Genomic DNA, 23,109 nt, shown 5'->3' with positions numbered 1-23,109 from the left:
TCTCCAAAGCTGGGATCGCTAGGTGGATCGTGAAATGCATTCAGATCTGTTACGCTAAGGCTAAACGCACTCACAATTCCACCAAGAGCCCACTCCACCAGAAAGTTGGGGGCCTCTATGGCTTTCCTAGGTAACATTCCCTTAGAAGATATTTGTAGAGCAGCCACATGGTCTACCACACATACTTTCACTAAACATTACTGTGTAGACGTGCACTCCAAACAGCAGGCAGCTGTTGGTCAGGCTGTTCTCAAAACACTTTTTCAGACTGCTGCAGCTGGCACGGGCGGCCGCCAATAATAGGAGGACTGCTATGTATTCTATGCACAGATATGAATTCAGCAGCCCACATGCCTCGAACTGCAAATGCTACTTACCAGTATGCATCTGTTCTTGGCATGTAGGGCTGCTGACATTCATATCGCCCACCCTCCTCCCCGGCGCCTGTAGCAGCTGCAGTATTCATATACATATATATATATGCTCTTAGCATGGGCATCACTCACATGCTTCATTCCATCTCTGCCAATGGCTAAAAACAATCTGGGGATGGAGGCGATGCCCATGCGCACTGTAGTCCAGGGGAGGAGCCACCTATCTCGTGATACTTCGAAGACTCTTCCAGGACAACAATGTGCAATCATCCGGACCCAACACTAGGCGGCGATCTATGCACAGATATGAATGTCAGCAGCCCTACATGCCAAGAACAGATGCATACTGGTAAGTAGCATTTGCATTCCGGTCCAGGGAAGACGTTGCTTGGCAGTTCGGGCTGGACTGTTCCCATGAGGCACAGGGTCAGACTGATTTGCATATAGCCATGTCTGAACTGGGGTGGCAGAGTGGGCTAAAGAACGGTGATGCATTAAACTCAGATCTTTTGACTGGGTGTGAGTGTTTGATTGATTCAGATGCTCCGTCCATCACCACCCCCTTTTGTACTGCTTTTGGCCGCCATAAGTGTGGCAGGGTATGCTCAGACGTGAGTCCCTTGCTCACTTTGCCACTGGATTCAAGCAAGCCGGGCTGAAGACGGCTGGAATGCCAGAAACCGGTCCTCGGAAGCTTGTTTCCGGTCCAGGGAAGACATGGCTTGGCATTTCGGGCTGGACTGTTCCCATGAGGCACAGGGTCAGACTGATTTCATATAGCCATGTCTGAACTGGGGTGGCAGAGTGGGCTAAAGAACGGTGATGGATTAAACCCAGATCTTTTGACTGGGTGTGAGTGTCTGATTGATTCAGATGCTCCGTCCATCACCACCCCCTTTTGTACCGTTCCCATGGCAGGTCATCATCGCTGTGTTAGACTATTTCCAAGAGAATCTAATCAGAAATCTGCCACTCTCAGAGTCCAAAAGAGGGTGTCAACGTGCCTCGTGTTCTTACTTTTGATCTCAGTTGGAGCAGATTCAGATTTTGGTCCCAGCGCACCCTGAATTCCCATGTCTGTCTGCGATGTTGCAGCACGCACAAGCATTCAGAGGGACCGTGATGTGGATATTTGGCACTTTCCCTGTTTCCTCTGGCACAATCCTTTGTGCCCCAAGGATCTTTAGTGGCCTCAGTCAGACTTCCACCAGTGGGTCCACCCTCAGCGCCATCAGTGCCCCTCATCGGGTTCAGCGCAGACTCCTGTGTCGCCTTAAGTTTCTATGCAACCCCTTTTTGTGCACTAGTCCCTTTTGCATAGACACCGTAGGAAGCTGTAAAGCCCATAGTGTTATCTCTCTCCAAGCCGAATCGACCTCCATTGAGATGGTGCTCAGATTCCACCAGCACGCTGCCTTTGGCAGCCCTTCAGATTCTGGTAATTTACCCTTAGCACATGGTAGGACCCAGACTTTACACAATCTTTTCGGCACAGACTCAGACAATGACAACTATGATGAAAGGGACAGCTTTGTTTCTCAAGCTCAAGCTGATATGAATACACGAGCCTTGTGAACACCCCAGGCTGTCTTAAACCACCTACAGACGATAGCAAACCTCTTAACATTATTTGGGTTCACTATCAACATGCCAAAGCCCTACCTGACTGTCTCATACGCTCCTGTTTATCTGAGCTATTCGAGATAGAGAACGGTTCCATGCTGTTCCCCTAAAGCGGAGGGTCCAGGACATTCATGTTATAATCTGGATGTTTCAGCCACTGTCCTGAATCTCAGTGCGGATGACTGAGGCTTTTGGTGTTGTTGGCCTACTGTCCAAACATACCAGATGTCACATGCAGGCTCAGCAGTGTGAACCTAAAATCCCAGTGAGCACATCATCAGGGAAATCTGTCTTTTTGCAACTACATTTCAGAGGGGACTGCCAAAGGTCTGCAGTAGTCGCTACTGGACCACGATTGGATCAGTGGCATGTGGCTCTCCAGGCACCCATCCCTCCCCCCCTCTGCCCCCTCCCCCCCCCAAGCAGACTGTGGTCAAGGATGCATCTCTATGGGGTTTAGGAGACCATTTGAGAGAGGTGGAGATATCTGGTGGAAACTCCAATGCACATTATTTATTTTAAGTTGATGACAATATGTTTGGTGTTGTTTGAAGGCCTTCCTGTCCACTGTCCGAGGAAGGCAGGTGTGGATGATAACCGAACCGCTATGTGTTTCTGCAACGAGCAGGACAGGCTGGGGTCCTAGGCCCTGTGTCAGGAGACTGTGCAACTCTGGAAGTGTCTGGAACATCAAATACATTTCTCTGGTGGTAAACCACCTGGCATATCTCTAAATGCCAGGGTAGACACACTTAACAGATCACAAATTGCAGTTGCACCCGAGCAGGGGCAAGGCGCCTTCAGCAATGAGGAGAGCTCTTGCTCGATTTTTTTGTCACCGCTGAGAACGCAACAATGTCAACACTTTTGTGCATTACAGTTTCACCTGGATGGGCCAGGATAGTGTAGTACCTGCACCTTACTTAGTATAAGCATCTGTTCTCTGATCAAGCGGCTGCGTTAGGAGGATCTTCTGTCGCAGGACAGGGCACTGCACACAAGCCTGTACAATTTGCTTCTCTATGCTTGTTAATTGAGCGGTGGCTGTTGACCTCCTTCCACCCTCTTTCTGAGGTTGTTGATCTCATCCTGGGAGTGAAGCACTCCTCCACAAAATCTGCGTACACCAGCCATTTGGTCAAATTTGTGGATTGGTGCAATACCTGACAAATTGACATATTGTAAGCAGAGTTGTCTGAAATGATGTAAGTTCTCTCCCTAGCCCAGCAAGGACTAGCTTTGGGCAGAGTTAAGGACTACTTATCCGCGCTTTTGTCTTTTTTTGTGGTTGCCTGTTCAGCCTTCATTATTTCCGTTAGCTGTTGTAATGAAATGTTTAAAAGGTGTGCAACGTTTGTTTCCGCTGGAACACTTTCTAATGAATCTGATCCCTGCTCTTTGTTTAAACCCATCCTATAACACTTTTCATCCAAATTAGTTGGTGTTGAGGACCCACGCTTAATTTCTACCAAAATTGGTTTCTCCATTTCATGTCAGGCAGGCTATTACACTGCCTCCATTCTTTGCTTTGCCTCACCCCTTTAAGGAGGAAGGCTGAATCCAATATGTGGACACTAAGAGGGCATTCATCTTTTATATTGATCGTTCCAAGGAACATCAAGGGGACGAGCACCCCTTGTATGGCTTTTCAGAGCAAAGAAAGGTTAGGTAGTGGATTGTTCTCTGCATAAAGACATAACTATAATTGGAATGAGGATGAGAAAAATCTATAAGCATTATAGCATTTATTTCACAAATTATAGTTTGCAATTAATTTGCTGTCCTTGATACATTTTCTGCCCTGTTACTTTTCAGTCCAAAAGTTAATTAGTCGATCCATATGTTCCATAGTATAAAAATATAGGTATGGACTTGGATGGATGGGGAGAACAGCAGGGTGATATCAGGCTATCTGAGGCGGGTCTGATCAGTCTTATTGCAAGGAAACAGTCTGCTACCCATTTACTATGGTAAGCCTGGCTAGGTATTTTGGCCAGACCTGACTTGGACCTATCCAACTGGCAACCTTGCATGAGACGAGATGGGGACACGAACCCCTGCACAAATTGTTCACTCAGTCCATGGGGAATAAGCGACACCACCGCCTTAAAAGGCTGCAGAGGTTCTGCTTATTCAGCCATATGCATTTGCCTTTGCAGTTGTAATCATTTTTGTTAGTCTTAAATGCAAAGCACCAGGCTGTATCCCTACTTTGGAAATATTGTGTTCTTTCTGCTTGTCTCACTGTCTGAATTAATGAGCCTGACTTACTTTGATTATGCTCTTTTATTGTAAACAAGCACAACCTAACATTGACCTTCAAGCTTGATTTTTGCTATGGGGTAACCCAGTTGTAAAAAAAAAGTACTTGCCACTTTGAAAACGCACATATACACACGGAACGAGTCCCATATTTTATTTAATCATGGGAGGAGGGCATGTTACTTGTCTTCAGAAATGGTAAGCAGTTTAGGATCTTCCTTAATAATTATAAATGTTAGTGTAATTCCCTGCTGCGCTTGTGGACCCCAGAACTTTTACGTACAAACATTTAAGAGAACGTAAAGAGTTCAGCATGTCCATTTAGGAGCAGCACCGTTCAAAGCCTGTCATAGGTAATGGTTTTTGGATTGTTTAAGACTACTTAAAAAAAGAAGAAAAAAAATCTCAAACCTACATTGCAGCACTTGTAAATCAGATTGCTGCCTAACATGTCTGAAAAACGAGGAAAATGTAGCCTGCTGCTCTTTAAGATTAGAAGAACTAAACAGCACCATGTTTCCTAAGGTTCCTGGGGCTTCCATGTACCATGATGCCTAGGATTGGCAGACCCCAAATTCACACACCTACAGATCATAAACAATGACCCCACCACCCAATTAGACATAGACCAGAACTCCATGCCCCTATAATATATAACGGGGTGACTTGTACACTGGTTTTTCCATAGCTACTCCAGAATTGTGTGCTAAGGCACCCCCAGCTAGTGACGTTGCAAGGCCATGTTCACTGCAGACCCATTACTGCACAAATTCCATCAAAGTTATGTACCACAAATATAGATGTCATGCAGAAGCATACCTTTTGTAGAGCTGTTCAACACATAGACTTCTTTCCACCTACTTGGGTTGTGGCGCTATGTAGCCGACATGTGAAAAGCATTAAAGCTTGAAAGATGGCTAGTGCATTGCAATCTGCATGTTGTAACATGTAAAAATAAAGCAAAACACCACCCAATGTTGTGAGCAGTTGCATAAAGGTTTTTGCCCTGAAAACCAACTACCAGGTCTGTTCATCCTCCCCAATAGTACTTTTATCGAGAATCTTAGCCCACTATTAAAAAAAACCATAAGCTCTGGGGCCGAACATTTACAGTAAAGAACAGCCCGATTTAACGTCCGCAATAGCTCAGAATAATACCATATACTAAAGTCGGTGTCTCGTTACGAATTATTTTAATGTAAGGCAAGCATTGTGCTTTTGTATTATAAGGGCCAGAAGTATTTGCGGGCCTATCAGCTTGATACAGTTTGCATACTTTCAGAGAAATAAAGGTAGAGCTTGTGAAACTAAATTTATTCATAGTCCTTTTCACTACATTTACTTGCTGAACGTAATGCTAAACTGCACTTTGTTTATCTTACAGGTATTTTGACCAGCGGGATCTGGCTGATGAGGAACCTTCTTGAAACGTTGTTATGCTACAACGGGAACCTTGTGAATGACATACAAAAATATTAAAGCAATACCAGTGTTTTAGGTAGTGTCAGTCAACTCTTCAGGTCAACATTTCATCAATTGCAGTGGTTGCTATCCATCACATTGTACCACATGCTTGTTATTTGTCCATTTGATAATCCACATTCAGTGTTCAGGTTTTTTTGTTGTATTTTTAGTCAGTGCCAGTGTTCACTGAGATTAAGGTCTAGATGTAGAAAGATTTCGCATTACAAACCCTCAGATTCTGTCAAATAGAGGGTCTGTGACCACAAAAACAGTTTTACATATGTACTAGTCCAATTTTGCGAGTTTTTCTGAATCGCAAAGTGGGTTTTGGAATCTTTACCAAATCAGAATTTGGACGGGCCTGTTGAGGCCATCGACCGGCTCAGACTTCGAAGTTGGCTGGCAACTGATTCACAAAGCGGAAGAGGTACCTTTTTGGAATCCTTCTCCTTTGGGAGTCATTCTGTGACCTCTCTGCGGTTCATTATTTTGTGAACCAACCTATTACTGCTTAGGTCACTACACAAAATAAATTAGTTTTTCAAACCACTTTCATAGTACATCTGGCCCTAAATTATTTGATTTCACTGAATGGTTCCATCATTTTAACTAAGCTCAGAAAGGATAACCTGATCATGTGGGTTACTCTGAAGTGCCCAAGACTCAATTTTATTATTTTATGTTCGGTTCCAAAGCTTTCTGGGGTTTATAGTTTACTTTTTTGTATGTTAAAGGGCTACGCTAAGAGTGTTCCAGTCAGAGTATGGATCACACTAGCAGGACGGCATACAAGTTAAGTGCCTGAAAGTTGTTACAAGGCCTTCTTCCTACAGTTGAATCACGTAAAAGTGGAGTGTTTCATTGAAGACTGTTCCACACATTTGGTTTCTTGTGTACCTATCGGTTACAACACAATGAATACATGTTTCACTTGAATCCAAAAACACTCATTTTGCTTGCCTGGCCTTCTTGTGTAAATAAATTTTAATATTGAGTTTAAACAAGGTCTTTTATTTTGTTTTAGAGGTCTCTTAAGAAAATGTATCTTTTTTTCATCAAACGAATGTTGTCTTGTCTAATGATTTTAGCAAGTATAGTAAATCTCTAACATGTTGAATGGATGAGATTAAAGTCTGCTTTAATATTGAAAGGCGAAGCATTGGCCTATTTGATAATGAGAAGTGCTGAAGCATTGACATCTGTCATTGTTGAAATTATAGGAGTGCCATCTGAATACTGTTGCTTTCTTATAGCCACTGGTGACAGGACTAATTGTTTTGGCCTCCGTTCATCCCTTAAAAGAAACCAGAATTGGCATAGCCAATAGGTCTCGCCTTTGGGACCTTATAAGTGTTTAGCCATGCAGCACATTATCCCCATTCACATGCCCACACACTCCAACAACGCATAACACACTGGGACCAGTTGGGCCAATCTTATAAGAAGAAAAGGCCTACTCTTGTTGGTTACAAATAATAGAACTGAAAGAAGTAAGTCATCAGACATGGGTCAACTTAAAATCTAAGCAGTCTTCAGAAAGAAAAAAACTGTCTAACACTGTCAACAACCACAGACGCTATTTGCCCTGTTGTTAGTGTGGTGCAGTGAGGGACAAAGGCACTCGAAGGGTGATTCAATAGCAATTGTAGTGTAGCGTTGTAATCCAGCTACCCCAGCCCCAGCAGACACGTTGTGAATGCCCAAACAAAAGATCTTCAATGCCAGAACTAAATGAAGCACACTTACTTCCACCAACATGCTGCAAATGCCTTGCACACCAAAACTAGGCACTATCATGATGATGTATGGTGACTCTTTACCTATACCACACAAGTGAAATCCAATATCTGGCTAAATGTAACCCCATCAGCCAACATTAACATTTGGAGCAACTTAAACCCACTCACACCACTGATCTCTCGCTGTAAGTGCATGGAGGCAATGTAGTAATGCTTTTCGTGTTATATAAACCAATAAACACAAGTAACTTTGGCTATCCTCCTAAAACCCAGGCATTATATCCTTCCATTCTGTGTAACATGTTAGTACTTCTTCTCTTACCTGCCCTTGTACGGTCTTCACAGGGATTCACAGTCACTATTGCACTGTCCATGGAGGCATTGCAGGGAATCTCCAGAAAAGGAACATTGATTTGCTTTCTAGACACGAAACAAAACTGACAGGAAAGCCGCGAGGTGTTAATTCTTGTTACCAGCCCTGCTAAGTACCATGCATCAGTCGAAGGGTGTTTCACTAAGGCCTCTTCTGCATAGTACATGGACCAGAGCGCACAGGTCACTAAGTCAGCAGAGTCTGTAGTGTAGCTCTTTGATAGGCTACAGCTGGTGTAATCTGGTGCCCAGTAGCGGGCTGTACAGGTAGCGGGCAGCGCTCTAAATAATACAGCCTGGCTGTGACCTATGTGTGCCTCATCCTCACTCTCCTGAGGGCTTATATGTTTTTCTCATCTTCATTGCTTGATTTTGCTTGGGGGAAAGTCTTTGGATTGTCACTCCTAATTACACTGAAATTATGAAAATGTCACACAGAGCTTATTCATTCTCCCATAGCTGTCAAGGTTTCAGATTGCTTATGTCTCTCTTTGACGTGTGAACTGGGAAGTAGCGAGCTCCACTCTAACAAGCGGCTGTGTTTGTGCAAGTCAACCAAAAATGTGCTTATTCAAGTTGCCGTGATATCATCAGCATTTACAGCATCGGTAAGTCTAGCATGCAGGCCCGGTTCTAGCGGGTGGGCCGGGTAGTCAGGCCCACCCAAACATGACCCTCCCAGTCGCAGCATAAAAGCCAAGGCAAAAACAGTGTTTAATTCCTCTTGCTTTCTGTGTTGTCGAACAAGCCGAGTGGTGTTTTCCCAGTTCCTGTTTACTGGAACCTGCGATGCGTTGGGCCAGGGTCTCTGTCTCGAAGGACACCCCATTACATCTCCTTTTAGAGAAGTGGACTTAGTCTCCACCTACTGTTGCAGGTGCATTAAGGGCATGGCAAGGGGCATACACCCTTTCCTCTCTCTGCTCCGTAATTTGGATTTCCAGCTGCTCTTCTTTCTTGCTCCAGAGCAACTTTTACTGCTATTAGAGGGGTGGGGGGACATCCTGCTGTGCCTTCTACCAGAGCTGGACCTTGCTCCATTAGCACCATGGGCAAAAAGAAATGTGCTGCCCTCGCTACTGCTGGTGAATAAATTGAGACAGCAGGCACTTTTCACAGGTCAGTCCTTGGCTGGCTACAGTAAAGCTGAAACTGACCTCAGAACACATATTTTCGCACCTCCCTCAGCTCACCTTAACCACTCACAACTTAGCTCCCCTCAGACATGTTTCAAGTTTTGTTGAGAAGGGGAGAGGGATGTTGTTGTGGGGAGGCAGGGAGTTAGGGGTAGATAGGGGTGCAAGGTAGATGGTTGATAGATTGCTAAAAAACGTTGCAGCATGTTATGAATGACTTAAAGAACTTTAAATGGAATTACTGGAGCCAAGGTAGGCTGCGTTGCTGTTTGCAGGTCGTTTTATGTAAACTGTTCTTTTTGCCCCTTGAAAATTGGTGCCCTGAGCCTGGACCAGCTCTCTCATGCCAAAAACCAACCCTGACTATTGCTCTGTGGGGATCCTCTTTGCTCTCCAGACCCTGTGGACAGAAATTAAGCCTGCTGCAGCCTTGCACCTTTCCTAAGTCATACAGTAACAATTTTAGTGGCTCATGAAGTGAGGCAAAGTTTGATTGTGTAGTTCAAAGAAGGTAAGAACATGAAGGGCATAGCTACGTGGGGCATGCTGACCATTTTTCCACATAAGAATACTGGGTAGTTGTCCGGCTCCCCCTGCGGCGCCTGTTGGGTTGACTCCGAGCCTCCCTCCCTTTCCGGAAGCCGGAGCGACCCCTGCCCAACTTCGCAACTTTTACGAAGCCCTTCACTCCATTTTTGGGCAGCCCGGCTACGCCTTCGGGCCCCGCAGACTCGGCTGGGGGTTTTAGCCTTCGATGCCGATCCGGATCGGCGCTGGTCGACCTTACGACACCACCTCTGGCGTCAAATCCACGGACGACACCTCTCCCCCTTCTGGCGCCGGTTTTGTCCCCAACTGCCGCCGACCTCATCCTCCCCTTCAACGTGGACACTGAGCCAGACCGATGTCAACCGGTACGTTTGTGCCATTGTTCTACCCTGGTGTTCCTTATCGCCCTGAGTGGCAATCAGAGGAGGTTGAGGAGGACTGGGAGGGGTCTATGGACCCTCTGGCAGATCAATTGGAAGAACTGGACTGCAGAGAGCAGTTGGGTGAAGCCAGTGGTCTGGACACTTCTCCAGACCTTGGCATGCTTTCTCCCCATACCGTGGCTACGGAGGAGGGTGCATCATATGTAGTGGTGGTCCAAGCCTCTACTTCCAAGGGTGCATCCCCTATCGCCCCACCAAATTGGGAATCCAAGAAGCTGGATCACTTGGGGAAGAAGATATTTTCTTCCGCCAGCTTAGGACTGTGGTCGGTGAACACCATATTTCTTTTGGGCCATTCCATCCACTCTATGTGGGATACGGTCGCGCAGGTGCTGCCACAGTGCCCGGAGGACGCCCGGGCTGTGCAGTTGCTGAGCGTAGAGATGCAGCGAAGTTCCCTATACGATGTGGGCTGGACACCGCCGACTCGCTAGGCAGGACAATTTCAACATCAGTAGCCCTGAGACTCTACGCCTGGCTGAGGTCCACTGGCTTTTCGGACGATGTCGAATTTACTCTTCTGGACAGGCCCTTTGATGGCCGTCGCTTGTTTTGGCGACAAAGCGGACAATGCGCTCAAGCGCTTTAAGGATTCTAGTGCTACAGCCAGATCCTTTGGCCTGGCTATCACTTCACGCCCCGCGCAGTCTGCTTTTGGTGGCTATGGAAGGGGTGCCCCACCATGTTTCGCCCAGAGCCACAGACTTGCACAAGCTGTTCAGCCTCTGCATGGCCGGGTACGTTGGTCCCAGTGTTTTGGGTCAGGGGGCCAGCAGGCGGGCCAGTTCACCAGTGCCCCCTCCGCAGCAGCCTCAAAACCTTCCTAGTCCGACCCTCCAGGGCCACCAGTTGCCAGTGTGCGGCAGGATTCACCATCACCTACCCCACTGGCAACTAAACACCAATAAGACAGAAGTACTCATCATGGGCCCAAACCCCGACGCCTGGACCGACACCTGGTGGCACCCCACGCTCGGAAATCCGCCCACCCCCACGACCACGCACGCAACCTGGGAATCATCCTGGAGTCCGAGCTAAAAATGGACCGCCAGATCAACTCAGTCTCGGCCTCCTGCTTCCGCACCCTCTGCCTCCTATGTAAGACCTTCTAATGGATCCCCTCGAACACAAAGACAGTCACTCACACCCAGGCTCGACTAAGGCAACGCACTCTACGCCGGAATAAACAAAAACCTCACCCTCAAGCTACAGAACATCCAGAACGCCGCCGCAAGACTGGTCCTCAACCTGCCAAAACACTGCCACATCTCCCAGCACCTGCGCACATCTACTGACTCCCCAATGAGGCAAATCACTTTCAAGATGCTCACCCACGCACACAAGGCCCTCCACGACACCGGACCAGCATTCCTGAACAGCCGACTCACATTTCATGCACCCCAAAGGACCCTACGATCGGCCCAGCTCTCCTACGCTGTGGTCCCACACACAAGAAAAACCAGATCGGGAAGCCGCTCCTTCTCCTACCTCGTGGCCAATGCCTGCTTCACCTCAGACAGACATCAATTCCCATCGTCGTAAGAAACCTCAAAACCTGGCTCTTTGACGGACCCCCTCCTTGATGGACTGGAACCTGCACCCCCAGCGCATTGAGACCTTTACAGGTGAGTAGTTGCGCTTCACAAATGTCTGATTGATTGATTGGCAGAATATCACGTTGGACAGGTGGGTTTTGCAGGAAGTCCGAATGGGCTACTCCCTCCCCTTCGAGACTACCCCTCCATCCATGCCACCTACATTCCATCGCATGTCAGAGGATCACTTGGTCCTTCTCCGTGAGGAAGTTACGGCTCTTTTGGCCAAGGGAGCCATCAAGAGCGTCCCTGTGCCGGAAGCAGGTCATGGTTGCTACTCCCACTACTTTCTGGTGCCCAAGAAGGGCAAAGGCCTGCGGCCTATCTTGAATCTCAGGGATGTCAACTGCTTTCTCCAGAAGGAGAAGTTAAAGATGTTGACATTGGCTCAGGTTCTGTGTTCCTTCGACCCTGGATGGTAGCATTGGACTTGCAGGACGCCTATTTCCACATCCCCCTCCGGCTCACAGACGTTACCTACAGTTCACGGTAGGCCATGAGCATTTTCAGTTTACAGAGCTCCCCTATGACCTTACGAGCACCCCTCCGGTGTTCATGAAAGTGATGGCGGTAGTTGCAGCTCATCTGCACAGATCAGGGGTTCCAGTCTTTCCCTATCTCGACGACTGGCTGTTTTAAGCGGGCTCTCCCCAGGCTGTCGTCTCCCACCTCCAGACTACGGCGGACCTCCTGCATTCGCTGGGGTTCACTATCAACGTGCCAAAGTCACACCTGATTCTCTCTCAGAAGCTCCTTTTCATCTGAGCGGTTCTGGACACAACTCCGTTTCGGGCATATCCTTCCCATCAGCGAGTCCCGGATATTTGCGCTATGATTACGATCTTTCAGTCTCTATCCCAGGTTTCAAACAGAATGTCCCTGAGGCTAATGGGCCTTGTGCATCCTGCTGGTGGATCATGCCAGGTGTCATATGCGGGATCTTTAGTGGGACCTGCAGTTCTAGTGGGCACAGCATATGGGGAATCTTTCCGATTGCGTCCTGATCTCGGAGGACACTGCAGACCATTTGCAGTGGTGGCTGGCGAACCAGGATGGGGTCAACGGCAGATCCCTCTCCCTTCCCAACCAGAGTTCACAGTGGTGACAGATGTGTCACTCCTGGGATGGGGCGCCCACATGGGAAAGGCAGAGATCAGAAACCTCTGGTCTTTGGCAGAGTCTGGTCCCCACATCAACCTTCTGGAGCTCAGGGCGATTCGTCTTGCACTGAAATTATTCCTTTTGTCTGTCAAAGGAAGGGTAGTCCAGGTGTTCACGGACAACACGACTGCCATGTGGTACTGCAACAAAATGGGAAGGGTGGGGGTCTTGGACCCTATGTCAAGAGGTTCTCCGTCTTTGGACATAGGGTCTGGAACACCAGGGCGTATACCTGGTGGTTCAACACTTAGCAGGTTCACTGAATGCCAGGGAGTAAGAACGCAGGTGCAAGATGGATCAAGAATGGCGTTTTCACTCTTAGGTGTTGCAAGGTCTATTTCAGCAGTGGGGAGTGCCTTTGTTAGATCTATTCGCCACCAAAGAGAACATGCAATATCAGCAATTCTGCGCGTTGGACTTTCCAAGTTGGCACTCGCTAGGCAATGCTTTTCATCGCAAGTCAAGTTGCGGTCTTCTGCCCAGAGTACTGAAGAAGATAAAGCGCGACCGGGCACCATTCATTCTTGTTCCTCCGGACTAGGTACGAAGAGTCTGGCATCCTGAGCTCTTGAACATGACATTTTATCATCCAATCAGACTGCCCCTTGGAGAGGATCTTCTGTCGTGCCACAGGGGACTGTCCTCCCCCCGAACCTGTCCAGCCTCCACCTCCTTGCATGGAGATTGAGCGTCTGCATTTGACAGCTTTTTACCTTCCTCCCGAAGTCTGTAATGTTATCTTGGCAGCCAGGCGTCCCTCCGCCAAAACGTTAAATGCCTGTAGATGGAAAAAAATTGTGGCATGGTGCACAGCAAAGGCTGTGGATCTCCTTTCTGCCCCTCTTTCAGAGGTTCTCCTCTTCATTCTTTACTTGGCCTAGCGGGACTCTGCTCTGGACACTCTCAAGAGCTATCTTTCGGCCATTTTGGCCTTTGTCTCCCAGATCAAACTTCTCTTTTCAAGTCCCCTATTGTAAATCGTTTCCTTAAGGGCATTACTCACTTGCTTCCTCCTATTTCTTTCATAATGCCACAGTGACTTACCTCATATGCGCTCCTTTCGAGCTGCTACATAACTGTCCTCTCAGACTTTTGACACTCAAAACTGCCTTTCTGGTTGCCATCACCTCTGCTTGCAGAGGCTCTTTCTTCAAAACCTCCTTTCCTGGCTGTTCATCCGGACAAGGTTGTCCTTCGCACTAGACCTTCCTTTCTTCCCAAAGTGGTTACCTCTTTCCACATAGGACAGACCATCACTTTGCCCACCTTCTTCCCGCATTCTTCTAAAGAGGAGGAGAGGCTCCACCGTCTGGATCCAAAACGTGCGCTTTCCTTTTATCTGGATCGTACAAGACATTTCTGGGTGGATGATCAACTCTTTATTGGCTATGTGGGCGCCAAGAAAGGTTGGGCCATGCAAAAATTAACCATCTCTCGATGAGTCGTCCTTTGCATTAAGATATGCTATTCCTTGGCGAAAAAGGAGCCTCCAGTAGGGCTGTGTGCTCATTCCACCAGGCTGATGGCAGCCACCACTGCTTTGGGAAGTGGTGTCCCTCTCCATGATATCTGCCAGGCAGCCACGTGGGCATCCCTGCACATGTTCACTAAACATTACTGCCTGGACATCCAAGTCTGGAGAGACTGCTTCTTTGGCTGTTCAGTTCTCCAGGACTTTGCGGTGTGAACTTAGTTCAAGACCCACCACCGGGGTTGGTATTGCTGGGGTAACTATTCTAAGGTGAGGAATCCATAACTAATAGTCTTTTCCAGATAAACAAGTCACTTACCTTCCGTAACAATATATCTGTAAGAGACATATATTAGTTACGGATTCCTCACCGCCCCACTCATCCTCCCAGTTCTTCAAACTGACTTCTAGGGTAAGGGACTTCCCTTCAGGGCCCTAGTGTTGTGCACCATTGATCAGGGTATTGCATGACTTTGCACTTCCTTGCGTGGAATGTCATTTAAAGAACTTACGGCAGCATGCAGGAGCAACGTCTAAGTAGATACTGTGATGTAATTCCGGCGATCACGATGCCAATGACTAACATGAAGTCAACCGATGCCACCTACCAATGCGCAAGAAAAGTTCTGCAGGTCCAGTCTAACACCTAGTGGTAATTCTAAGGTAAGGAATCCATATCTAATATAGGTCTCTTACAGATATATCGTTACCAAAGGTAAGTAACTTGTTCTTTACAAAGTATTATAAGCACAGTTATACTATGCGTAGAAGACAATCAACGCAAATCAACTCCACACAAAAAAACACAGCCAAATGAAACAAAGCAAAGGAGACTGTCCTAAATAAATCATAAAAGCTGTCTACCGTCGTTGTGTAGCTTATTTGTTATGGAATCCTAACTAATAATTACCTAGCTTAATAAAGTAGATACAACTGTAATGTATTTTCTTTTGTCTTGTGCATGCGCCAAGGCGAGTCTCCTGACATGCAGCCTTCAGAGCTGGAATGATAATGGCTTCTAAGCCACAGCACTGGTAGTGTTTAGAGGGGGCTGGGTGAGTTCTTAATGATCCGTCTATTGGTTTCACTTATTATGGTGCACAGAATCTTTTTTTGGCGAGGGTCCCCTGCGTACATGAAAAGTGCCTTTGTTTCAGTTTGCAATTAACAATTGGCAGGGATCCTAAGAAATAATGACAAAAGACAATATATCAGACAAAGTAAACTACAACGTTTTATGGTTTCCTAAAAGTGGGAGGAGGGAGTGGGAGGGAGCGAAAGGAAGAGTGAAGGGAGCGGGTGAGGAGCCAGTGAAGGGAGATAGATCGGAGAGATGAAAACAGTGCTAAACAAAAAAACACGGGAAAGAGATAAACAGTAGAGCGGCATATTAAAGTATCCTACAGCCTTATTTAAAACACCATGGATGCCTTACAACCCATGAGCATTTAAGATGCAGGCAGATGGGTCAATAATGCAGTCCAGTGATGTGGAAATGCACAATGACTGCGTTCCGCGACTTCGCAACATTTTTTGCTTGTTCGCGTTCTCAAATGCATGTTCGCAAGATATTTTCCCCCAAGCACGCAAACAGCGATTGCAAACAGTAAAAAAGCATCGCAAACAAGCAATTCCGCGTGTTCGAAATTTCTGCGTGTTTGCAGAGATTTTTTTACCGTTTCACAGACATTTGCGTAACGTGGTTATGCAAATTCCGCCCAACCCTACTATTTAGCTAGGCTAGGTGGTAGAGCACATGTTGGGGGGAGACTGCATTTCGTCAACTTCTACTTTTTACAGGGACGTCTTGGGTGTTTTACCTACTAAAAAAAATAAGGGGAGTGTTCTGGAGCGAACAGCATTTCATGACAAATTAAAAAAATTTAAATGTGCTGCTGAATTGTGTGGTGGGGGAAGTTGAAATTGGGAGGGTTGTGGGAGCAGCAGCCCCGCACGTCTCCCATGTCTGCTTCCCAGGCAATAAAAAAACAAAACTCAGGAAGTACATGTATTAAAATCAAACTCTGCAAGCGTGTGTGTTCCCTATGCGCACTTGATTACTGATTACCCAGCCACTATTTACATGGGCAACCACAAGAAGTGCATAAATGAAACCTGCATGGAGCTGCTGTTATCTGGAGCAGTGTAAGGCGACGTTGTCTGTAATTAGAGCGTTGGGGAGTGGCGGTGTATGAGAATAGATGGGCCAAGCTTCCAGAAGACGTTATGAGTTTCCTGAAGAGAAGAGCGTGCTGTTCTCATCATGCACTCAGGAAAGGAAAAGGAGGGAGGGAGGGGTTGGGAGCAAAGGTAACACGGACAACTGGTAGCGCTCGCGCTTAGAGCAGATTGTAGATATGCATAAAGGGAACGAGTGTGGCAGCGGGCAAGCGAGAAACGGTGCAGGACCACTGAATGCCAAAGAAAAAGAGTGCGCCAAACAAAGAATACATAAACCTGACAGTAAGGGCACTGGTGACAGGGGCAGTAGCCACAAACGTGAAAATGCACCCGAAGGCGGGACAAAGAACAGCTTATCACCAATAAAAATAAACCAATTTTGAAACGCACACAAAGCAACAAATGGAAAGTGGTGGGTGTGGCATTAACTCACATAGCAATTACAGCATGCCTCACAGTGCATGCGCGCTGTCTAGGCAGGACCTTTAAAAAGGGTAAAAAAGAATTTTCTGGCAAACTCTTCACATAAATATCACTGTCACTTTCAAACGCCGGCTGTGTAGATGTTCGCTGCTGTAGGCTAACATAATATCACGGCATTTAGCCCTCTAAACTCATTTAGTGATAAATACATTTCCTTTTGTTCTCCACAGACCTTACGTTTGGGCAGTTTATCCCTACCTCCTGTGTTTGTATTTGATCAATGGCCCTCAGAATGGGATGCATTATCGTAGATGATCGAGGAGACACCCTTGAATGTACAATTGTAACCTATACCCTTTGTTCTGCAGGTTTTTTTCTAACCATGCATCAGATCTCTGGTTGCCCTTAGCCAGACATTTCCAAATGAATTTGCTACTATGGGGACTTCTAATATAAAACAGTTAGGGCCATTTCACTGTTGTCTACTCATAAACTAGTTTTAGGTCTCACCTATAACAGCACTTGCACTGTGTGTGACTTCTATTGTTTATAATGAAGAGCTGGGAGCCCAACAAGTGCTTACTATTCACTGGTTTCATTGTCACTCTTCTTTGCTGCCTCCTAATTAGCCAGGGCGTGAATGACGTCCCTTACTTTTCTTTCTGTGGAGCATGGACCAAGGACAGATTGATTCAACTTAGTGTCCGGCTCCTGCACGCACTGTGAATGAGATGAGCATTTCAGGACCCTTCCTCTGTTTCCAGTTCTCGTGCAACTTTTGCCAGTCGTTCTATTTTAAATGCATTTTTGGACATGGTTTATCCATGCCTGCATCTTATGGCTTACTTGTACAACTAAAATGAAATTACATTTAACGTGGGTTGGATTAAGCAAGTACAGTGTATAAATGCCATACTAACATATTTACACCTTCATTATACGTGCCACTGTGTGACTATTTTGGTTGTCTTTCCGCTATTCGTCCCATTTATGCATCATACCTTTGTAATGATTTTAAGTTCAGTTTCTTGTTTAAGTTACATAAACTCACAACTGTTCTACTCCACTCCATACTAAGATACTACACTCTATACCACACAGGTGTGTATGTATGTATATATACATCTGTGTTTATATATCTGAAAGAGACACGTTAGTGATAGATTCCTTACCTTAGAATATCCCCAGGCGTCAGACTGGATCCGGATATTTTTGTGTAGCAGTACCCTCGCCTGCGTCTCCGCGTCCGTGATGACGTCGTCGGAGTACTTAGACGCCGCCTCCGCGTGCTGACGTCAGTTCTTCTTTTTTCCGCGCCAGCAATACTTTAGTCACTTTTTGAGTAGTCTTTTTTGTTCCCTTTTGATCATCTTTTCTTGAGTCTTGCGACTCCGGACGGTGCCTAGGGATGCCTGGTTTCAAGCCGTATGAGGATTGCGACCGTCTGATGTCGGTCACGGACCCTCACCATCGGTGTCTCCACTGTCTCGGCGTCTACCACAACGACAAGGCCTGCCTCGAACGCCGGGCCCGGACTGGAAGGCTAGGCGGGAGCGGCCCCGCAAGCGGCTCCAACTCCGGCAGTCGGCCCCACGCCGCAAGAGATTCCGGTCCCACAGGAGGTCGAGGGACAGGTCACGGGGTTGGAGCCATCACAGCTCCGAGAGTCGGCATCAGTCCTCCGGGTCGAAGTCGTCGTCAGATAAGCACAAGAAGTCGAAGAGACATCATCGCTCTTCTGACTCCCCCCGACGCTCGCACGACACGGCTGGGGGTTCGGGTGACACCGCCCACGCGACGCCGGGGGAGATCGAGCGCTTCCTCATGGCCATGAGGAACCTCTCTTCCTCGACGGGTTCCGCGGCGCCTTCGGGCCCAGCGGACCCGTCTGGGGCCCCTAGCAGGTCGGGGGCTTCGGCCCCGACCCTGCCGGCACCTTCAGGCCCGGCGCCGCAGGGCCCCTCTGGATCCGCTTCGGGATCCGGGTCGTCGCCTGTTGACCTAACGACCTCACCGGCCCGCCGGTCCCTCGGGTGTCACCTCCGGCGCCGTCTTCGGGCGGCGCCGTCCCCGATGCCTCCCTCGCTCCGGCGTCGGAACGGCGCCGCTTTCGACGCCGCTTTCGATGCCGCTTGGGGAGTTTAGCTTCTATGAACCGGCCTCATCGTTTGACAACCCTGACTATCAGGGGATGGGTGAAGAGGAGTATTGGGAGCGTCTGAGGACCCTCTGACCCGAGAGTGTCAGTCTCAAGAGGACTGGACAGGTGGACTTGGGGATGCCAGTGGTCTGGACACATCACCAGACACTGGCTTTGTCTCACCTCCTACCGTGGCTACGGAGGAGGGGGCGACCTACAGTGTGGTGTTGATGAGGGCAGCCAAGGCCCTGGGCCTTGAGCTCCCCGTCGCGGCCGTGAGGACTAACCTCCTCACTGAGGTCCTTAAACCGCAGTCAAGCTTGGCCGAGCCTCTGCTGCCCTTTAATGAGGCCTTGATCGACGTTCTTTTGGGCACTTGGTCCAGGCCCGCTACGGGTTCGCCCGTATATAGGAACGTGGCCAGACGCCACCGCCCGGCCCCGGGTGACCCGTGTTTCCGTCCACCCACCCCACTCCCGAGAGCCTGGTCATCCAGGCATCAAATTCCCAGTCCGCATTCCCGTCGGCTCCACCAGACAGGGAATCCAAGAGGTATGAGCAGTACGGCAAAAAGGTATTCTCCTCCCTCAGTCTGGGACTGCTGTCTTCCAACACTGCATGCCTCTTGGGCCGCTACAACCACTCTGTGGGATATGGTCGCGGATTTGCTGCCAGAGTGTCCGTTGGAGGTACGGGCCAAACTCGGCCAAGCCCTTGTAGAAGGCCGGGATGCCGCAAAATATTCCATCCGGTGTGGGCTGGATACCACCGACTCACTAAGTAGAGCGATGGCAACGACAGTGGCGATTCGTCGCCACGCCTGGTTGAGGTCCGCCAACTTTTCGGCCGATGTCCAGAACACACTGATGGACATTCCGTTTGATGGCCGTCGCCTTTTTGGCGACAAGGCAGACCATGCGCTTGAGCGCTTTAAGGACTCCAGGGCTACGGCCAAGTCCTTGGGCCTCTCGGCCCCACGCCAGCAAATGGGTGCCTTTCGCTCCTTTCGTGGCCAAGGAAGGGGCGCCCCCACACGTGCTGCCAGCCACGCCCGCAGACTAACATACAGCGCGGTGGCGGCCATGGAAATCGCCGTGGAGGCGGTCGGGGACAACGGCGAGGCCAGTCCACACCCTCCCCCGCAGCATCCGCCTCAAAACCCTCCTATTCCGTGCTTTTCGCCCCATGTGACGCCAGTGGGGGGGCAAGGTTCGACATCACCACTCCCACTGGCGCACTGTCACGTCAGACAGGTAGTGCTGCAAATCGTCCAAAGGGGCTACTCCCTCCCCTTAGAGGCAACCCCCTCAAGCCATGCCACCGCAACACCACCGCGTATCGGGGGATCATTTGTGACTTCTGCAGGAGGAAGTTACGGCCCTCCGGCCGAGGGGGCCATCGAGCTCCCCTTCAGCCTTACCAGTGCCCAACGGGTGTTCACGAAAGTGATGGCGGTGGTCGCAGCTCATCTGCGCAGGTTAGGGGTTTCAGTCTTCCCCTACCTTGACGACTGGTTGTAGAAGGCGGGCTCGCCCCAGACAGTCTTCAGCCACCTCCAGACGACGGCAGACCTCTTTCACCAGCTGGGGTTCTCCATCAATGTGCCGAAGTGTCACCTGTGTCCCTCTCAGAAGCTCCTTTTCATCAGAGTGGTTCTCGACTCGGCGCAGTTTCGGGTTTACCCACCCGAACAGCAGGTTCGGGATATACAGGCTCTGATTCCAATCTTTCAGCCTTTATCCCGAGTTTCGGTCAGGTTGACGCTGCGGCTTCTAGGGCCAATGGCTTCCTGCATCCTTCTGGTGCATCACGCCCGTTGGCAGATGCGGGCTCTGCAGTGGGACCTGAGGTTTCAGTGGACCCAGCATCAGGGCAACCTGTCCGACCATGTCCTGATCTCGGAGGGCACTGCAAGACAGCTGCAGTGGTGGCTCACGTAGCACGATTGGGTCAGCGGCAGATCCCTCTCCCTTCCCCAACCGGAGCACGTAGTTGTGACGGACGCGTCCCTCCAGGGCTGGGGAGGCGGAGATCAGAGGCCTCTAGGCTCCCGCGGAGTCCCGGCTCCATATCAACCTTTTGGAGCTGCGGGCGATTTGTCTAGCACTGAAGGCCTTCCTCCCCTCTGTTAGGGGGAGTGTAGTGCAGGTGTGTTCTGACCGACTTTTTCGGCCCTCCTTTGGGGAAGGATGATTGGAGGTGACTCCAGCCTATTATCATTATAGTGCAGGGATTAGAACTATAAACAGGGCCTATTCATAAGGCACAGTAATGCACTTTCGTACCCTTTTCTTTAGATCAGGGCTTATAAACTTAAGCTAGGGGATAGATTCATTAGTATTAGTGATAATCCGTCCTTTTGTAAGAGTGTTAGTATACCTTCTATGGAGTTATGCTTATTTCGGGCCTTGTAGGCCTCAAACGGGAGAGACTCCATCTTGCTTTCTGCCCCGGCAGCTATGAGATGCTTCTAGGTCAAGTGTAATGTTTTAGTTTCGAAGTGTTGTTCGCTTGGAGAGAACCGGCTCAGGCTGGCCCTTATCGAAAGACTGTATTTTTCTCCATTCCGAAGACACAACATCAGGCTGGCCAGCTGGGAACGTGTCCTTGGTACGGGGAGGTACAAGAATTTGGTGGGCGGCAGGTTACTGGTCGTAATTTTCCATGAAAGGACAAGCTTCCATATTAGCGAAAGTGTTAGGCGGTGAGTCAGTCAGTCTGTAGGCGGCAGCTAGCCGTTAGCATCAATGCCATTAATTATTTCCAGGCAGACAGTCGCCATTTTGAAGTCCGAGAAAGATCATGAAGCTGATACTCTCTGAGAAAGATTGAAGAAGAGGGAGAAGTAGCGCAGAACGACCAGAGACAGAGAGAGACAGCAGCTAATAAAGAGGAAGGTTCCAGTGACTTGGAGGAAAGTAGAGAAGACAGAGCATAGCGGTGCAGACGTGTACTCGTGACTGCTGAGGTGTGATTCCGAGACGAGCCAAGGCACAGACGAGAAGGGAACCTAGATGACTGCTGAACCCAGACTTCACATTACTAAGGTGACGTCGACCTTTTTCCCCATAGTGTGCACATTCTAACCTTTTACTTTTCTTTGCAGGATATATGTTATAGTATAGTGCTGTGTTTATAATCATTGTAATAAAATACCCCAGTTCTTAGTGAACCAACATGTGCCTTGTATTCTTGTTCAATCAGGGTAACCTGGTCTTCTAGTCAGACATCGTTTTCATGAACGGATGTAAATCCCGGTCAGGTAAGAGGTGACTGAATAATGAGGGAGAGAGGGACCATTTGATGCTGAGAGCAGAAGGTACATGATTCAATTTGGCAAGTTGTGCTAATTCCTGTTATTGTAGTATCACCCCGAGTAGCCAATGAGAGATTCCTTCCAAAGGTATTCATAGGAGAGTGATCGTCGTTGGTAAGCGGCGTTAATGAGAACACCAGGTGGGACACTGGTGCTTAGATCCGCCGGATTGCGGATCGGGCTGTAAGTGAGAGAACACTGGGGGGGGGATACCAGTGTCTAGGTCCGCACGGATTGTGGACCGGATTGGGAGGAAGAGAGCACTAGGGCTGCAGCCTAGTGTGTAAGGCACACCGGATTGCGTGTCGAGTGAGCACTGATGGTGATCAGTGTGTAATGGTAAATAATCAGAACTGCCCCAGGGTAGATTAGTCTGGGCCCAAGTTGCCGTGAGACTAGCTGGTATGAGTGGGATATTGTAGAAAACCTATGCATGTGTATTGCTATTTCCCCATCCTTAGGTACAAGATGTACATATATATATACATATACCTATTGTAAATACGTCCTAAGGAGGGAGGTGATTACGTTCCGACTGGGTTGGAGGTGCTCCAAGGAGCTGATCCCATCTGGTTCGAGAATCCGGTCGTTACAAGGTGTTAACGGACAACACCACCGCCATGTGGTACTGCAACAAACAGGGTGGGGTGGGGTCATGGACCCTCTGCCAGGAGGCTCTGCGCCTTTGGCAGTGGCTGGAACATCAGGGTGTGACCCTGGTGGTTCAACACCTGGCAGGTTCTCTGAACGCCAGGGCGGACAAACTCAGCTGCCGTTACATGATGGATCACGAATGGCGTCTGAACTCGGACGTGGCGCAAGGCCTCTTTCAGAAGTGGGGGGAGCCTTGGTTAGATCTA

General features: G+C 48.6%; 1 protein-coding gene across 2 annotated transcripts in view; it reads left to right on the top strand.

The window, feature by feature from the left end:
- The window catches only part of GEMIN2 (gem nuclear organelle associated protein 2), a 252,485-nt gene extending 245,758 nt beyond the window's left edge, over positions 1 to 6,727 (top strand). For both annotated transcript variants that reach the window (XM_086937355.1, XM_086937356.1), the window contains one exon: positions 5,644 to 6,727. In XM_086937355.1, coding sequence (XP_086793481.1) covers positions 5,644 to 5,686 — 43 coding nt within the window. In that variant the 3' untranslated portion in view covers positions 5,687 to 6,727. The remainder of the gene's footprint in view (positions 1 to 5,643) is intronic.
- The last annotated feature ends 16,382 nt before the right edge of the window (positions 6,728 to 23,109 follow it).

Source organism: Lissotriton vulgaris, chromosome 9, assembly GCF_964263255.1.
Source record: "Lissotriton vulgaris chromosome 9, aLisVul1.2, whole genome shotgun sequence".
In the NCBI taxonomy this organism is placed as follows: Eukaryota; Metazoa; Chordata; class Amphibia; order Caudata; family Salamandridae; genus Lissotriton; species Lissotriton vulgaris.
The sequence above is the reverse complement of the archived record's forward strand: the minus strand, read 5'-3'. Positions and strand labels throughout refer to the sequence as shown.